The sequence below is a fragment of the Armigeres subalbatus genome, chromosome 3 (assembly GCF_024139115.2).
Source record: "Armigeres subalbatus isolate Guangzhou_Male chromosome 3, GZ_Asu_2, whole genome shotgun sequence".
In the NCBI taxonomy this organism is placed as follows: Eukaryota; Metazoa; Arthropoda; class Insecta; order Diptera; family Culicidae; genus Armigeres; species Armigeres subalbatus.
Genome location: NC_085141.1, coordinates 171,686,803 through 171,705,485, shown reverse-complemented (window position 1 = coordinate 171,705,485; position 18,683 = coordinate 171,686,803). Strand labels below are relative to the sequence as shown.

Here is an 18,683-nt window from a genome sequence, read left to right as displayed (position 1 = left end):
CATCTGCAAAAAAGGGGCGCCGAGTAAAGGTTTCGCCAAGGGCGCCAGAAGTCCACGCTGCGGTTCTGAGTAAATGCATTTTGATCGTTTAGTTTGATAAGAAAATGATTTTGAGCTTCTTGTCTTTACTTGTCATAAGAAGAGTTCATACGATTCAATTTAATTCCACCACCTGATTGTACCTTTGACAGATACGTATTTCGCTCCCAATAGTAAGGCCGGCTTCAGTGTCGAACAATCAAGTGGTGGAATTAAATGGAATTGTTCGAACTCGTCTTATGACAAGTAAACGTTTTTTTTTGGTTATATGAAGTACGTATCCTTAGATTCTCGAGGTTCAAAAAACTGTGCCGCCATATGCCTTTGCATCCACCTATTCGGGAAAATTACCCTGTTAACTATTGCATGGTCCTGTCTTGTAGTTGCGCTCTTTGACTGTGAACTGAAAGGCATTTTCTAAATACATGACCGGTAAATAGCCACAAAAAATGTAGTTTTCACCTGCACTAACGCTCCCACTACTAGTAGTCCAAGAACATGTCGTTAATATTTAATTCTCATTTAAATAAATTGTTAATTACACCAGCGTTGAGTTTTTCATCCTCATTTTGCAGCCGCTAATTTTCTTTGGGTAGCGTTGGTGCCGCCATTTTCTGATCAACGCCATAGATTGAGGTTAATTTATTTATCGAGGCGAAAAAAGCAATTATAATGGAATGTATATGCTAAACAAACAAGCACGACCCATTCGATGTAGTTTCGCGATTTAATGAAGATGATGGCATCCAATCGATAGGATAAAGTGTATGTTGTGTTGGCGGTTCATTTAGCTCTGTTAAAAAAGGGCTCGACGGAAATTTGAAAACGGGCCTTAATCTTTCGTTTTCTGTTATTCTCAATATAATTAAAAATCTATCATATTTCATAATTTAATATCATGTTAGATCAACATCTTTAGCCAAACAAAAACCCTGTCTGATGATTTCCAAGAAATCATTCCACTTCTCCTACGTTGAATGAAAAATAAAAAAATCGTTTCAACTAAAATGCGTTCCACACTAACCTGCAGTTCATCATCGATCCGTAGAGGAATGAAATTGAATGACAGTTAATCGAACCTTAGATACAAGCACTGACTCACCATCCTGCCCATCAGTCAAACACCTGACTGAGTCATTCGCACGCATATTTTCCAGTACCCATGTTACATCGTCGACGCCACAAGGATTGCAGCACCGATCATGCCATCGGAATAAATAAAACATTTATGTCTATTGCCGGGAACAAAACATGCGCCAATGCTGAGATGTCTATAAAAAGTAGTCGGTGGCAACCGTGCAGGGTAGAAGAGTAACATTACGTGCTTGGAATTTGTTTCTCTCAAAATCAATAAAGGTATGATTCATATCATGAGCATATTTTAATATTTCCTTTTTATTAATGTTTTTATGGAACAGAAAGGCACCTGCTATATAATTAACCGCGTTAGACTAGCCATATTTCAATTCTCATTGCTGAAAAATGAAAATGTTTATCTCCATATGAAATATTTGTAGACGAGAACATTCCAACCAACATACAATGTGTTGAAATAAAGCCAGATACTTCCTTCAAATTGTTTGCCATCTGCCTGGCTGATAACGAGATTATTATCTATATTTCCATCAATCATGTTGATTACCATTCGTGATGTACGAAATGCACACTTACAAAGGTGAAAATCAATCATGTAGCACGAAAACCGTCTAAGGTATAGATACCTACTGTAAATTACATGGATGAGCCGATGGAAAGGTAAAAAGTAGCCAAATGAACTCTCAGTTAATGAAAAACGCACTTCAGACTGGGTGGCGCTTCTATGTGTCTGCTGCTCTATGAAATGTATTTATAATTTATATACCTATAGAGAACATTACGCTTGAAATATCCCAAGCCTGTTTCAGTCCTCGATCAAGTTTTGCCCTTCTTTAGGTCGTAGGAATCGTTTGTTAGTATTGGATCTCCTAATGATAGAAATTCGCTTTAAGTGCTCCATTAGAGTGAGTATCATAATAAATTGTTTCTCTACCTACAGCATCAGAATTCAGAATGCAAGCTAGCTGCAACATGTTCCACCCAATTTTACTAATCAAATGAGCATTTTAAGGTCATGTAGTCACCTCCGGGTCTATATAAGGTAAGGGTATGTGTTATCAAAATCTTTTGTGTCGAACTAAACCATAACGAAATACAAAGATATAGAATTTTCAAGCTAGAATACATCAACAGTGTCCCTCGCATTTACAGCACTTTCAAAGGAAATTCATAATCAAGCTTATCCCCTCATATCCGATAAGGGAATTTGTTTGGCAGAAAAAGTTTAAATTCTACGATATCAATGGAACAACCTTTGTTTACAAAATAAATTTCACCAAAATCTCAAAATACAGGCGTGTTTACTTTTACATTTATTCAACTAAATTTCAATCCAAAACCACTGCATGGAACCACTATGCTTATATGTAAAAAAAAATATCGGTTTTCATTCAGGGGATCCATTATACGCTTAGGGCCCAATTCTTAACATGCACTGCCCATTACTGTACCGCCGCCGAATCTGCCGACATGCGTTTTTCTCGTTAGGATCGATAAGATATCGCACTACACTGATACCAAATGTATTTTCTGTTGAGTCAGATAGCTTAGGATAATAAAACCACATGTTCCTCCAGTGAAGCGATAACAAATTCCCTTCTGCCGTCCTGTACATTGAGGCGGGGAGAAGATAGATGCTTGAGGATGATAAAAAACCTTGTAAACTGTTTGTTGTGTAACAATGGGAACAAATGCCTGGTGGTTCACCTGCACGTGCCTCTAAATAGAAGGCCACTTGCTGGCAATGGCGCGATGATGTCGTTCCGTAGAATGTGGGAAATTATACAGCTTCCGTTGCTAATCTAAAATGGCAAAGTTTTCCACTTTCCTTCTCACTGGTACGAATCAAGACATCATAAATCTTACAAAACTCAACATAGGCGGTCTGCAGCGAAAACAACTCGAATGAGAGTTAGACAAAATTTTAATGTTGATTAAATTGACTGAAACTTTATAAATTTACATAAATATAATTTTGCTTACAGATTGGATGACTTATTTAATGGGAAGCAACTTGTTTTAGTTAAGTACATGTTGAACGGATAATCCTTCCTCAAACCATAACTCGTTGATCAATGATGGTAATTGAGATTTGAGTGCATTTCAAACCACTTGGTTTCAAATTTATTGTACATTGTTTGTACAGTATACTAGTTGTTTTTTAATTACTTCATTTAAGTGTTTTTTTTCAGTAAATTTTAACTATTAGAACTGTTTTTTTTTTAATTTTGTTAAATTTGTTCCTAAGTTTGCCATTTATTTACGTTTATATTTGAAAAGTCATATTCGGTGTAAAAATAGCAAAGGAAAACTCAATATATCTGAACCTTACTCAATTTTCCCGATTCTCCAGTTAGTTATTATTTATGTAGCTTACAGATAACACTGAATCAACAATTTGACGTCACATAAACCCAGGTTTTTTTACGTGGCTGGAATGCATTAATTTCTCACCCCCCGAATTTTCTTTGATTTTTTGTAAATTTTTTCATGGGGCTAACTCATTGTTTCATTGACGCTGAAGGTTTTATACGACTAAAACCAAACCGTGTAAACAAAACCTAGGTGTACCCGGTTCGAACCCACATCTTTCCTTCCTCGGTTGCGCTCGCACAGTCGTTCAGCTCCTGGTCAGCCCACCTTGCTCACTGTGTTCCACGCTTCCTTGTACCTGCCGGATCGGAAGTGAACTCCACCTTTGCAGGGTTGCTGTCTGCCATTCTTGCAACATACCCTGCCCATCGTACCCTTCCGGTGTTAGCTACCTTCTGGATACTGGGTTCGCCGTAGAGCTGGATGAGCACGTGGTTCATCCTTCGCCAGCATTACACCATCTTCTTGCACACCGCCCAAGATGGTCTTAAGTACCCGTCTCTCAAATACTCCGAGTGCTTACAAGTCCTCCTCGAGCATGGCCCAAGTTTCATGTCTGTAGAGGACTACCGGTCATATGAGCGTTCTGTAAATTACACATTTGGTGCGGGTGTGAATATTTGTTTACCACAGTTTCTTCTGAAGCCCATAGTAGGCCTGATAAATGATGCGCTTTTATATTTTACGACTGACACTGCTTCCCAGGCGGGCCCTATAGCGCTCGGTTCCGCCCACTAGCATGTACTTTGTCTTCGATGCATTCACCACCAAAACCGTTTATTATTGCAAGCGAATCTCTAGATCCAGTTTATTCTCACTGTGGGGAAATTCTTGGTTTTCCGGGCAGTAGACAGATGACTGCTCGTCGAGTTTCGCACCACTATGCCTTTTAAATTATGTGCCTTTATTGCGTTGTAATATTGTTTCTGTTTGTGATTTATGTGGTACAACTAAGGTAAAACTTAGGGGCCCTCCTTAGTCGTACGGTATGACGCGCGTCTTCAAGGCAAGACCATGCTGGTGACTGGGCTCGATTTCCGGTGCCGGTCTAGACAATTTTCGGATTGGAAATTGTCTCGACTTCCCTGGGCATAAAAGTATCATCGTGTTAGCCTCATGATATACGAATGCAAAAATGGTAACCTGGCTTAGAAACCACGAAGGTCATAACTCTGTCCCAGTGTGGGGATGTAATGCCAATAAGAATAAGAAGAAAACTAAGCACCAATCATCAAGTGTTTTTCCTGCATGCGGCAAATATCGATATCTTTCAATTAAAATAAAATCAATCGACTTCGACAGTCATCAGCTGCTGATAATTCCAGCACTCTTGTTTTCTACAAAGAACTGCTAAGGCATCTTGCAAGTTATACAGTTGATGCTATTATTATGCTGTTTAGAACAGTGTATCCAAGCAATTTAAGGTAGTTGTTGATGTTGTATAACAACAATCTCATTTTCATTATCATATTATCGCACATTTATCAATTTTTTTGAAAATATTTTCTTCTGTCGTTCTAATTATTTATCCACTATTGGTATCGTCCAAATTACAGGCATTCAAATATTTGCATAATGTCTGATAGTCAAGCAGCATTGAATGCTCTGAAATCAGCAAGATGCACATCTAAACTCGTTTGGGAATGTGTTCAGTCACTCCAAACCTTGGGTAGTCGTAACAAAGTGAACCTATATTGGGTTCCTGGTCATTGTGGCATTGAAGGCAATGAACAAGCTGATATGCTGGCAAGACTTGGTTCATCTCGACAATTCATAGGTCCAGAACCTTTTGTGGTGTATCTGCGTGTTCTCTTAGAATGGAACTGAAATCTTGGGAACATTCAAAAATAGAGGACATTTGGAAGAACACCTTGATTGGGAGGCAGTCTAAACGTTTCATCACACCAAACGTATTTATCACTCGCAAAATCTTAGATCTTTCAAAAAAAGATCTTAACACATATACAGGTCTTGTAACAGGCCATTGCCGAGCCGTTATCACTTGAAGCTGCTAGGAAAACTTCAAGATGATGTAAATATGTCGCATCTGCGGTATACATGTGGAAGACTCGGAACATCTGTTATGCCATTGTCCGGCAATTTTTAGAAAAAGATTACAGTTATTCAACAGGGGGTTGATAGAACCCTCTGAAGTTTGGAGAACAAGTCCCAATTTGGTAGTGCGATTCATCAGAACCATAATACCGTATTGGGAAGACGCTGGTAGTCAAGGTGATGCAATTGCTCTACATAGCAATGATGCGTCAACTTGACAAAGCTATATGAAATGGGGCATATATCACAATAGATCTAACAAATGGTCGCAGTGATTAAAATACCCAACAGGGGAAAAAAAAAAAAAAATCGTTACTTTTTGGCTATTTAATTGGGCTTTGGGACAGTTCGTCGAATGACGTTTAGTCGAATGACATTTAGTCGAAAGTACATTTGGTCGAAGGGACGAATGGAAATTTAGTCGAATGGAAATTTAGTCAAATGGACATTTAGTCGAACGGACATTTAGTCGAAAGGACATTTAGTCAAATGTTAAAAGTGTGTAGTTGGTAATAGGTAATTAGTTAAATGGATTAGCCGCATATGATACAATCGATCGGGACCAGCTATGGCAGCTAATGCACGAACACGGTTTTCCGGATAAACTGACACGGTTGATCAAAGCGACGATGGATCGGGTGATGTGCGTAGTTTCAGGGGCATTCTCGAGTCCCTTCGAAACCCGCAGAGGGTTACGGCAAGGTGATGGTCTTTCGTGTTTGTTATTCAACATCGCTTTGGAGGGAGTAATACGAAGGGCAGGGATTGACACGAGTGGTACGATTTTAACGAAGTCCGTCCAGTTATTTGGTTTCGCCGACGACATTGATATCATGGCACGTAACTTTGAGAGGATGGAGGAAGCCTACATCAGACTGAAAAGCGAAGCTAAACGGATTGGACTAGTCATCAACACGTCGAAGACGAAGTACATGATAGGAAGAGGCTCAAGAGAGGTCAATGTGAGCCACCCACCACGTAACCCTCTACGGGTTTCGAAGGGACTCGAGAATGCCCCTGAAACTCGAACTACGCACATCACCCGATCCATCGTCGCCTTGATCAACCGTATCAGTTTATCCGGAAATCCGTTTTCGTGCATTAGCTGCCATAGCTGGTCCCGATCGATTTTATCATATGCGGCTTTGAAGTCGATAAATAGATGATGTGTGGGCACGTTGTATTCGCGGCATTTCTGCAATACCTGACGTATGGCGAACACCTGGTCTGTGGTAGAGCGTTCACCCATAAATCCCGCCTGGTACTGCCCCACGAACTCTCTTGCAATTGGTGTTAGTCGACGGCATAAAATTTGGGAGAGTACCTTGTACGCGGCGTTCAGCAATGTGATTGCGCGGTAGTTGCTACAATCCAGCTTATCGCCCTTTTGTAGATGGGACACGACACCTTCCATCCACTCCTGCGGCAGAACCTCATCCTCCCAAACCTTGGTAATCACCCAGTGCAGCGCTCTAGCCAGTGCTTCACCACCCTGTTTAAACAGCTCTCCTGGTAGTTGGTCAACTCCAGGGGCTTTGTTGTTTGGTTTTTTGGTCGATTTGGTTTTCCGTTACTTGATTAGGTGATTTCCATGTAGCCTTGTGGATATTCTTGCGGGGGAAGAAAGTGCTTCGGACTACCATTCCGCGGGAGGCTGCAAAGTTTATGCATCGTTGGCCGTTGTCGTTCGATACGGTATGCAGACTATCCGGTCCGATGACCGGTCTATACATTTCCTCCCTTCCTACCTGAGCGTTCATGTCACCGATGACGATTTTGACGTCTCGCAGTGGGCATCCATCGTATGTCTGCTCCAGCTGCGCATAGAACGCTTCTTTCTCGTCGTCGGATCTCCCTTCGTGTGGGCAGTGCACGTTGATGATGCTATAGTTGAAGAAACGGCCTTTTATCCTCAGCTTGCACATCCTTGCGTTGATTGGCTGCCACCCAATCACGCGTTGGCGCATCTTTCCCAGCACTATGAAGCTGGTTCCCAGCTCGTTGGTGGTGCCACAGCTTTGGTACAAGGTAGCCGCTCGATGCCCGCTTTTCCACACTTTCTGTCCTGTCCAGCAGATTTCCTGCAGCGCTACGACATCGAAGTTGCGGGGATGTAATTCATCGTAGATTATCCTATCGCAACCAGCGAAGCCTAGCGACTTGCAGTTCCATGTTCCAAGCTTCCAATCGTGATCCTTTATTCGTCGCCTAGGTCGTTGTCGATTGTATCGAGTCGTATTACCTTCTATGTCGTTCGTAGTAGTTGTTTTTAAAGGCGGCTTATTGGGCCTGCGTAAACCTCCTGTCTCGTCAGAGGGCCGTCGTGTCAGGGATGTTTAGCGTCCCACCTAACACCAGGACTTGGGCTTGTGCGCTTTGAGCAACACACGGTCGCTTTGGCGGAGCCTACTTACAGATACATGCAGCTTTTTATAGAGGTTTAACAGGGCCCACTGTCAAACCCCACCACATCCTAGGCAGGCACCACAACTCGCAGATGGCCTGGGGAGGGATCGTCAAGCCCTTGGACATAGTCCCTGCTGCCCGACAATCTACAAAACGCTAATTAGACCGGTAGTCCTCTACGGACACGAGACCTGGACGATGCTCGTGGAGGACCAACGCGCACTTGGAGTTTTCGAAAGGAAAGTGCTGCGTACCATCTATGGTGGGGTGCAGATGGCGGACGGTACGTGGAGGAAGCGAATGAACCACGAATTGCATCAGCTGTTGGGAGAACAATCCATCGTTCACACCGCGAAAATCGGACGACTGCGATGGGCCGGGCACGTAGCCAGAATGTCGGACAGTAACCCGGTGAAAATGGTTCTCGACAACGATCCGACGGGCACAAGAAGGCGAGGTGCGCAGCGGGCAAGGTGGATCGATCAGGTGGAAGATGACTTGCGGACCCTCCGTAGACTGCGTGGTTGGCGACGTGTAGCCATAGACCGAGCCGAATGGAGAAGACTCTTATATACCGCACAGGCCACTTCGGCCTTAGTCTGAATAAATAAATAATAATAAATGGATAATTCGTCAATAGATTTTTGGTTGAATTTGAATAAATAATCCACAAGATTCATGGATAAACTGATAAGAGGAATTCAGTCGACGTGAGGAAGTTCAGCGGAAGTGCGGAAGAACGGAAGAAATGAATATGGATGTCAATGAGGATTTTTTTACCTGAGCTAAAGAAACTTCTGGAGATTCTGGTTATTATAGAAAAATTGAAAACCTACAGAAATAGCAAAATATTAGGTACTGATGGTAAAATACCCTCTATTTTTTTTCGGCACATTATCAAAAACCAATGATATCAATGTTACTACTTCATCGTAGTCGGCTTTGGAACATTTCGTTGATTGACAGCTAGTCTAATGACATTTGGTCAAATGACATTTCGTCGAAAGGACGTTTAGTCGAAGGGACATTTAATCGAATGAAAATGGTTTTCTTATTCTTTTCATTGAAACTCTTTCTTTCACTAAATATTTATACAATAACTAGTCGACCCGGCAGACGTTGTCCTGCATAGTAGGCGAAAATACGCGTTCTGATCTGCCCACGCAAAATTTCCATACTATTCATAATTTTAGTTTTTCGCGATTTACTCAACTTATTAATGATTTTCGACTGAGGAAATATCATATAAACCCGTCGGAAACTATAACGAATGTTTCTGCTGAAGGTATGAATCAAATCCATTAAGCCGTTTTTGAGTTAAGCGGATACGAACACAGACCATTTCATTTTTATATATAAGATATATGGGGCTCCATATACAGATGTGCTCGACTTGCGGTTAGCGGCAGTATATATTCATCGTAGTCGGTTAGAGTCAATATCCAGTCGGAAATATTCTCGGGATATTTACCGTTTTCGTATTATTTATTCTTTTTATGGACCCATCATTCTTTGGACAATATTGGAGCAATAATTTTGTGACTTTTTAGAAAACCCGAATAAATCAGTTTTTTTAATGTCATTGGTTAAAGTTCTTTTCTTTCAAATAACCATTCGACGGAACGTTGTTAAACTAAATTTACCAAGATTTTTAATTCAAAAACTCGCTTTTGACCAAACGTCATTCGACCAAATGTACGAAAAATGTTCATACTAAAATCAGATTTCGACTAAATGTCCTTTCGACCAAACGTCATTCGACCAAATGTCCTGCGTATCTAGTGGATTAAAAAAAACATTTTCGACTAAATGCCTTTTCGACCAAATGTCATTCGACGAAATGTCATTCGACGAAATGGTATAGATTCATTTAATTGACATAGAAAGCATTAAATCGAAAGTTGTAAACATTTCAAAAAGAGCAATTTGAAGAAAATTTTGCAATTATTGGGGCATTTATTGTAGCTACTTGATTCTTTTTTGCTCTTCAATCGTATTCAAAGACGGGCTTGGTATTTCCATATATTTCTTGTGTTTTAGCAATCAATAGAGCTAGAGTTTTTTCTAAGACTTTATTTAGGTGATTTTTCATAAGCATTTTAAAGTTCATCACTAAAAAACTAGAAATTAATTTTCATACCGATTCTATCTTCTATACTATACTATACCTTAAGCAGGTAACTGTTGGAATTTAAAATAAGCGAAAGCTTGTTTCGGCATCCAATTAGAATATAACCATTGACTCCCTGTGCAATTGCGATTGTTCTGGTCAACTACAAAATGCACGGCCATCATGGCCATGAACTAAACTCGAGAACGTTTTGAAGTGCCTTGAACAAACCGCATTCAAAAAAATTGGATTTACATCATGCACATATGCTTATTGAATCGGATTGGGTACATACCAATAATGATTATATTGCAAGTCCTGGTTGATCCCGTAGATACCTTGAGCTGAGCTCGAGAATATTTTAAAGCACCTTGAACATCTCGAATTCAAGGGAATTTGGATTACATGATGCTTATATGCTTATTGAACTGGTTGGGGTATATGTCGATAATGAGGACATTACATAAGTCTTGGTTGATCTAGCAGATACCGCCACAAAGGAACAACTCCAAAAAAGGCGGTTAGAATCTCTTTGAGGCATATAACACAAATTTAGATCCATGGTTTGTTCATAGAATGTGTTCATAAAGTAGCTCGACAACATATAGGGCATGAAATCCACTACAGTGAACTCTCCCTTATTCGATGTTTTGTAACTCGATATTTTCCCTGACTCGATGAAATTCAAAGTCCCTTGAATCTAGCATATTGCGCTCCCTCCGTAAGTCGATATCTCCCTTATTCGATATTCTCTAAGTCGAAGTAGTTTTCGAATGCATTTTCACCTCGCTAACTTAATGTTGTTATAAGTAAAAAATGATAAGCGAGAAGTGAGAAATGAGAAGTAAGAAATTAGAAGTGAGATATTAGAACTGAAAAGTGAAAAGTTAGAAGTGAGAAGTGAAAAATTATTGAGTGAGAATAGGAAAGTGAGAAATGAAAAGTGAGAAGTACGAAGTGAGTAGTGCGAAGTAAAAATACAAAATGAAAAGTGATAAATTCGAAGTGTGAAGTGAGTTGTAACAAGTGAAAAGTATGAAGGGAGAAGTGAGAAGTGAAAAGTTAGAAGTTCTAAATGAAATGTGATAAGTGAAAAATGATAAGTCAGAAGTAAGATATAAGAATAAGTTATAAGTGAGAAGTGTAAAGTGCAAAATAAGAAGTGAGAGCAAGAAGTGAAATATTCGAAGTGAGAAGTGAGAAATGAATAGTGAGAAGTGGAAAGTTAAAAGTGAGAAATAAGAAATTCAAGGTGAAAAGTGAGAAATGAGAAATGAGAAGTGAGAAGTGGTAAGTAAGAAATGAGAGGTGAGAAGTAACAAATTCGTAGCGAGTAGTGAGAAGTGAAAAGTAACTAAAATTAAAATTAAAATAGCTTCGGGTACTATTGAAAACTTCCTTAGCAGGGAGAGAAAAGAACCGCACAGCACGAAAGCACGATGCGGTCTGACACATGTTTAGAAGAAAGTGCTTTTATGTAGCATTACTCCTGGTCGTTTATTCCTTGACATTTTTAGTTCTCGCTGCGTGAAAATGGGTGTGAAAACTTGCTTGTTCTTCTTATTGGCATTACATCCCCCCATGTGACATTGCCGTCTAGCTGCTTAGTGTTCATTCAGCACTTCCACAGTTATTAATTGCGAGGTTTTTAAGTCAAGGTACCATTTCTGCATTCGTATATCGTGAGGCTAACACGATGATACTTTTATGCCAATCGAGACAATTTCCAATCCGAAAATTTACTAGCCGGCACCGGGGGAATCGAGCCCAGTCCCCCTCAGCATGGTCTTGCCTAGTAACCACGCTTCTTACCGCTAGACAAAGGAGGGCCCCACTTGCTTATTGAGACTAATGCTTTGAAAACTGCTCTAACGTTATCATAATTCCGAACTCTTTGTGACAAATGCCGAACTTCAAATCCTTGATTTCGATCATTTCTTATTGCTATGAACATCCGGTTATATCAAACTAAAAGTCCTTCAAAAGAATTCCTGATACACAATATATTTTTATTTGAGTATGATCTGTAGAATAAGGCTTTAAGTTTTCCTAATGAAACATTTTCAAGTATACTGATATGTTGACAAATGGATAACATAGAGGAACATATTCTGATCCATGAACTCTGGCTCGGCATATGCATACCATAATACGTTGTTCATTATTGACGATAATAATAATTATGAAATAAATGGTTACTATTTGTAATTTAGTACACATTTAAATCAATTCGACTAACTTTGCAAGCAATTTGTTTAATCTGCTGACGACGGTCTCGAGTGTTTGTAATTTTAATCAAGACGGTGCACATGTCAATCACTCATACAATTCTAATGAAGATAATAGTTCTCATGTCTGTTTTCTCGACAACAAAACAAATCCGATCTAAATCGGGGCTAAAGCATATAATGCCAAATTTGCTGTTAGCGTGCAAATAAATAGTATTGCTGTCACATCGGTAAGCTTCATTTCTACAATGTATTACCATGAAACAGGCTATATCCATGAACGAATTGCTGGTTTGATCAGCCACTTTCAATTATTCATGCTGATTTTTTTTCAATCGTGCATTTTCCAACTTTCGTGGTCTGAGTCTAGCTGTGGTTGGCAGCAGTGAATAGCTAACTATGACTACACTGTAAATCCCCAGTGCAATTTGTAGTGACGTTCGCTTGAAAAAAATCCCTTCGACATCCACCCAGTACCACCGACCCGACAGACCATTATTAACTGGAGTGTATGGGTGTTGTGCCTGTTTATCACTGGTTTCCTGCTTCCATATGTCCCACGACAAACATGACATATATTCTTTCCGTATCAGCATTGGACTATGAGGTAGCAGCATGATTATGTACATATGACAAACAGAGCCTAGCCTAGACTTGTCTACGTGTCGTGGCAACTGTGCTTACATACAGCGGGCATGAAAGTGCTGCTCTGCATAGTACACCGAAGTACCGGAGTCAGACGAGAAGGTAAAATGTTCACCCCTCGTAACCTTTCTGTCTACGCTTGAATGGCCAACATCGACTTTTATGTGGTCATGGTGCAACACCAAAGCAAATCTCCTGGTGTGTGCACCTGATCCCCCGTTCTGTCATTTTGATGGACGCGTGTTGGTATGGGGATATGCTTCGGATATAACATGCCAAGAAGCTCATTTACAAAAATTTGAAGATCCATTGCGCCACCGTTCACCACATTATGTTGATCTTGTTTATACCATTTAAATTTCATCGAGACAGCACTCAATAGCTTTCCAAGAAAGGTCAAGTTTGACCACAAATATAGACATAAATAGGCGAACAGACAATCGCAAACATATTTTACTCTGCTATGGTGATCGCGTGGCACTTGAGACCACGCCTGCGATGTCTGCTAGTAATATTTCATTCAAATCAAATAGTTCAATAGTTCACGCATTTTTTTTTTGTTCAAAAAGCCATTTGTACAATGAAATTGCTTGCTAATTAAATGAGTTGATAACGCAATACTGTCATTCGTATGCAACAAACTCCACTGTAAAGACTTGCTTTATACATATGAGGGACTCTCCTCGGCCTAGCAATTAGATGCGCTGCAACAAAGTAAGACCATGCTTTAACCATTTTCGAGTATAAAATCGTGTCGACTTCGCTGGGTATAAAAGTACTAGCTTGATATATGAACGCAAAGAAAAAATAACTTGGCTCTAAAACCTTGCCGTTAAAAACTGTGGAAGAACATAATAATTTATATGTTGAGAGGTAACAATGCCACAGTGGGGGATGTATGTAATACCAACAATGAAAGAGGTATGCGATTTTTAGTCAAAATACAGTCACCTCGGGATACAATTGATACCAAATTTCAATAGGGTAACCGTACCCTTAGTGGAGGTAGCACCAATAGTGGAGGTAGTGGGGTTTTAACGAAATTTATCATATTTATACACTTTATGCTGGTTTCAGTTGATGCGTCGTGCTTTAAATATCCTGTTAAATGCAACTTACCCTAATATTTTGCTTGGAAAACTATTGAAAACAATGATTTTCCTTAACAAAATTGACTCCCTTGCACCTATAGTGGTGCAACTGTACCAATAGTGGCGAGTCTCATAAGAAACCAATGGATAGCACCACTATGGGAACCAAAATTAATTTTTACCTTCACTAAAGGAACAGTGTACCCATAGTGGTGCAAGCAATATTTGGTAATTGTTGATGTTAAATGACATCTATCTCATTTTTGTTAGCAAATTTATTAGTTTTTCTATTGACTAAGATATAAAAGCTGTAAATTTTCCATAATTATCAATTTTTAAAAAAATATATTCTTTTGTGGATCTACTAATACCTCCACTATTGGTACCTTTACCCTATCAAAAAATCAAAACGATGACTGAAAGCCTTTTTTCCTCCTATTTATCTTTCTAGACGATGTCCAACGACGCACTGTGGGTGTCTGACGCCATGTTGGACTCGCTCAGTATGCAACTTCGGGACGCCGAAGCTCGTAGAGCAGAAGCAGAACGCGCACATCAGGTTAGTATTCAATGAATATCAAAACGCAAAAATATAAATGGGATTCACTCAACGTCTTGGCGAAGTGCGTACTTGATATTGCAGTATACACACTTGAATTGTATTGCAGTAATCTTGGAAAAAAGGCCGAAATTTGAACATCCAAGCGTTCGGCATTCACCACGACAAAAAACTATTTTTGATGGGTATCTTGGATATTTCAAATTGCGACAAATTTCACTTTTTACTTGGAATCTCGGCAACGTTTTCACCAACCGTTTAGCAAAAACACCAAAACCAAAACATAAAAATCTTCCCTTTTGACACTTTGCGTGATTGGCAAGATGTATGATTGAAAGTATGTGGGTTCTTTTCAGGGTCAGAAATTCACATAAGAAATGGAGAGAGTGAGAGTAAATCGGCAATCAGAAGGTTCCCCCAAACACACGCGACTCGATTCTGTCGCTTGGAACATTGCCTGCAGCGATCCATCAATAAAATCGCGGCGACTAGCTTTCGCCATCGCGACGATAAAATCGATTAGGTCTGGGGGAACCTTAACTCAAGAAAAGGTTGAGCCGAGACTAATTCAAGACAAAATTTTCAAAACGACTTATCTGCTTTTGTAAACAAAGGTCTAAACGACGATTTGACGAATCTGATAGCTCTCCCACGCAAACCAACACCATCAATAGGTAGATGAAGGATTCCGCTACCTGTTGATGGTGTTGGTTTGCGTAGGAGAGCTATCAGATTCGTCAAATCATCGTTTGAATCTTTGTTTACAAAAGCAGATAAGCCGTTTTGAAAATTTTGTCTTGAATTTTCTTCAAAGTACAAAACATAATCGCTTGGCGCCGACAGAAAGTTCCCTTCGGTAGCAGAATCACAAGCGCTCGTCGGCGGAGATGCTGTAAAAATGTGTTTGCATGGATGGCGTATTAGAGTGATTCAAATTTTGACTTTTTTGCACCCCGATGCTCAAACGATTGCATTTGTCATTTCAATAATTCTTCTAAAATTTTAGTTAGATTGGATGCAATTTGATTGTGCACACGTCTATTGAAGTTTCTATGAAAATTACTAAGGAAAAATCGCCACTAATAAAACGCGACGCGAGACAAGACATAACACTTATCGTTCTTACACTCGTCAACTAAGATTTTTTTAAAATACCTCTTAAGTCCAAGTTTTATTAGTGTCGTGTTGTTTTTACGTTAGCATAAACCATAAAAATTAAAAGTGAAAAATCGCCACTTATGTAAAAGGTCGTTTCGTAAGATGGTCCATGAACTATTTTGATATAGTCAATGCATCGCCTCCATAGAATACCGTCAACGGGGGTGTCATTGGGCCAAAATGTGGTATGCTCCAAGGAAATGTTACAAAGCTCTAGTAGTTAACATTGGAATCAAGTTTTAATTAGTTTGGTACAAGCTTGAACAATGAATTTACCACTGTGTGGGGAAAAAATCAGAAGGGTTGTGTACAAGACACGACCGCAAGGTAGACGTTGGACAACGTAAGGATATTATTATAACATAATACGCATTGGAAATGATTATGGTTCTGAGATTAGTGCTAGCTAAAGTATTATGGTTTTGTTGGTTAGAACATGAGTATAATTAAAGTATGAGTATATGAGACACTAGCTCCGGATTCGATTACCTTGAGTGAAAGGCACTTCTTCAATATCGCAATAGGATAACTGCTCGGACATTGTTATACAATAATAATAACTTCCGCACCACTGAAACCAGAAATTCCCACGAGGAAAGGCGTTCTACAACAAGCATAGGGATATCGCAATCCAAATTGAGGGGGATTTTCTTAACTCAGAACATTCAGACATTCGAAACAACCAAGTACAATCTAATACGCAGAGTATCAATCTCGATTGAACTGACCAGAGTAGTTCACAAAATGTGTGCAAAATCAAGCAAAATCCTCCGAATACATGGTTTTGCACAAATTTTGGGGACTTCACATACGCGACACAAAACAGGTTATCATAAACTCAGGTACGCCACATTCTCTCTATCGTCAAAAATTTTGGTGGCCCTGAAAAGGACCGTTGGTTTGTGTTTGTATGAAGCCATTTTAAGTGTTGCGAATGGATGTTCTCTGAGGATGGTGCTTCTTCGAAGGGTCGTTTGTTGTACTAGTGGTTTGAAGGCGATGTTGACCGCAGCACCGGAAATTTAGCTACAACATTGACATTGTTATATCTGTAAAGAGGTTTATGAAATTGAATAATTGAAATAGATTGTTGTGAAATTGCTTGTTTTAATAAACATACCATATACACTGTGTTGAATAGAACAGCTTCCAGGTGATCGGACATTGCCGAAATGTAGCGCCGAGTTGACAGCGTCACGTCTAGCTAGAACAAGGCAGAGCTCAACCGGAGGAAGGCCGAGACCCTCAACCGGCAGAGATACCCCGGCAGCAGAAAATGGTTGTGATGCGAACGAAACGCTATCGTCAGACCCGGGCCATAGATGAAGATTACCGATATGGATCGAGCTATCAGAAGGAACCCAACAAACGAATTTGGCATGGGATTGGCTGCGGATAGTTGATGATGACGACCACATCTCATTCTAACTGAGATTCTAATGAAAGTTGAAAGAAAATATACGGGGTAATTAGTATAACGGTCATTACTTCTATAATATCGTTAAACTAACCAGACGGCGCAGCAAGTATCGAAAGTATTGGTCGATGATATGAAAAGTAAGAACAATATCTCCTACAGTCCGCACCAATATTTCGCGTGAATGTAAGATCCAAGCATGTTCCACCAAGAGTGGTTGATTGCGAAGGGTCCGATACCAAATCCAAGAAGAGGTACTGCTTCATGAAGTCGATGAACTCAGCATTCTCCTCTTTTGATACATCAATGTTGAAGTCGCCGGTAACAACTATGGGCATGCTCATTGTCGCGTACATTATAAGGTTCCGCGCCAAAAGAAGTTCTTCTGCTTGGTTGTCGTACCTATTGAATAAAAGTTGGCATTTTAGAGAAAGTCAAACTTTACGAAAGTATTTTATAGCCTACCTGGTGAAATATACAGCGAAATCAAGAGCGTCAAACTACCCATAACATGCACCTCCGCAGCGCACACGTCACCGTATTCGTCGGCAAGCCCAAGTTGCTCGTCGTAACTATCACTGAGCTTCTTCATTGTGTGGGCAATCGCACAAGTGGATCCTGCATCGCGTTGGAAGATGGCCACTCCTGCTGCCCGCATTCCAGAGCGCTTGGCTTGGGCAACACATGTGTATCCTACGATTCCGGACAATGCTCCATTATCCTCCTGCCAGGTTTCGCTAAGCGCCAGAAGATCGCCAGAAGTGAGTACATGGTCCGTAGCGATGTCAAGTGAATGAGCACCAAGACTCTGCACATTCATTGACACTAGTACAACACCAGTACCTTTACCAGCTATGAATTGCATCATGTCATCGGCAATTGTGCTTAGTCGGTGGTTTGACAAACGCTGCATTTCGGTGTAGACCTGTGCGCCGCCGCGCCACGCCGCCGCCGCCGGTGGTTTTACTCACGCCGCCGCCGCCGACGATTTTGGGTCGACGCGCCGCCGATCATAATTTTGCCACGCCGATGACTAATCACAATAAAAAAAATCAAATCACTTGAGTCGAGTCAAGTAAAATAAAAGACACTGGAGATGGCCTTACAGTTGCAGACGAAATATGTATTTGTAAGACAATACAAAGTGGTGGAATTGAATGGAATAGTACCAAACTCGTGTTATGATTGTTGGTGTTAGTAAGTTGATAGAATATTGTTGAGGTGGAACTCGTCAAAATTCAATTGTAAATCTACCTCACGTGATGGTGTCTCTAAGACAGTGTGGTGACAAACATTGGTCAATGAATAGGTTGGTTGATTAGTTGTGAATTTGAATTAGGCTGTATCTAGTAGATTTAATCTACTAAGTAGAAAAATACAAAAAATGTTTAACTGGTCTTTGGAGTTCGTCTAAGCCAAAGCCTCAATTTGTAGGTCACCTAAATCTGTAGGCAGTGTTGTCCTACACTCCGTGCAAAAAAATCTGCTCTTTAATTTTACTCCATCC

At 40.1% G+C, this 18,683-nt stretch overlaps 1 protein-coding gene across 4 annotated transcripts in view; it reads left to right on the top strand.

The window, feature by feature from the left end:
- LOC134226938 (RIMS-binding protein 2) overlaps window positions 1-18,683 on the top strand; it is a 266,124-nt gene that overhangs the window by 68,989 nt on the left and 178,452 nt on the right. For all 4 annotated transcript variants that reach the window (XM_062708067.1, XM_062708070.1, XM_062708069.1 and 1 more), the window contains one exon: window positions 14,494-14,601. In XM_062708067.1, the coding sequence (XP_062564051.1) occupies window positions 14,497-14,601 (105 nt within the window). In that variant the 5' untranslated portion in view covers window positions 14,494-14,496. The remainder of the gene's footprint in view (window positions 1-14,493; window positions 14,602-18,683) is intronic.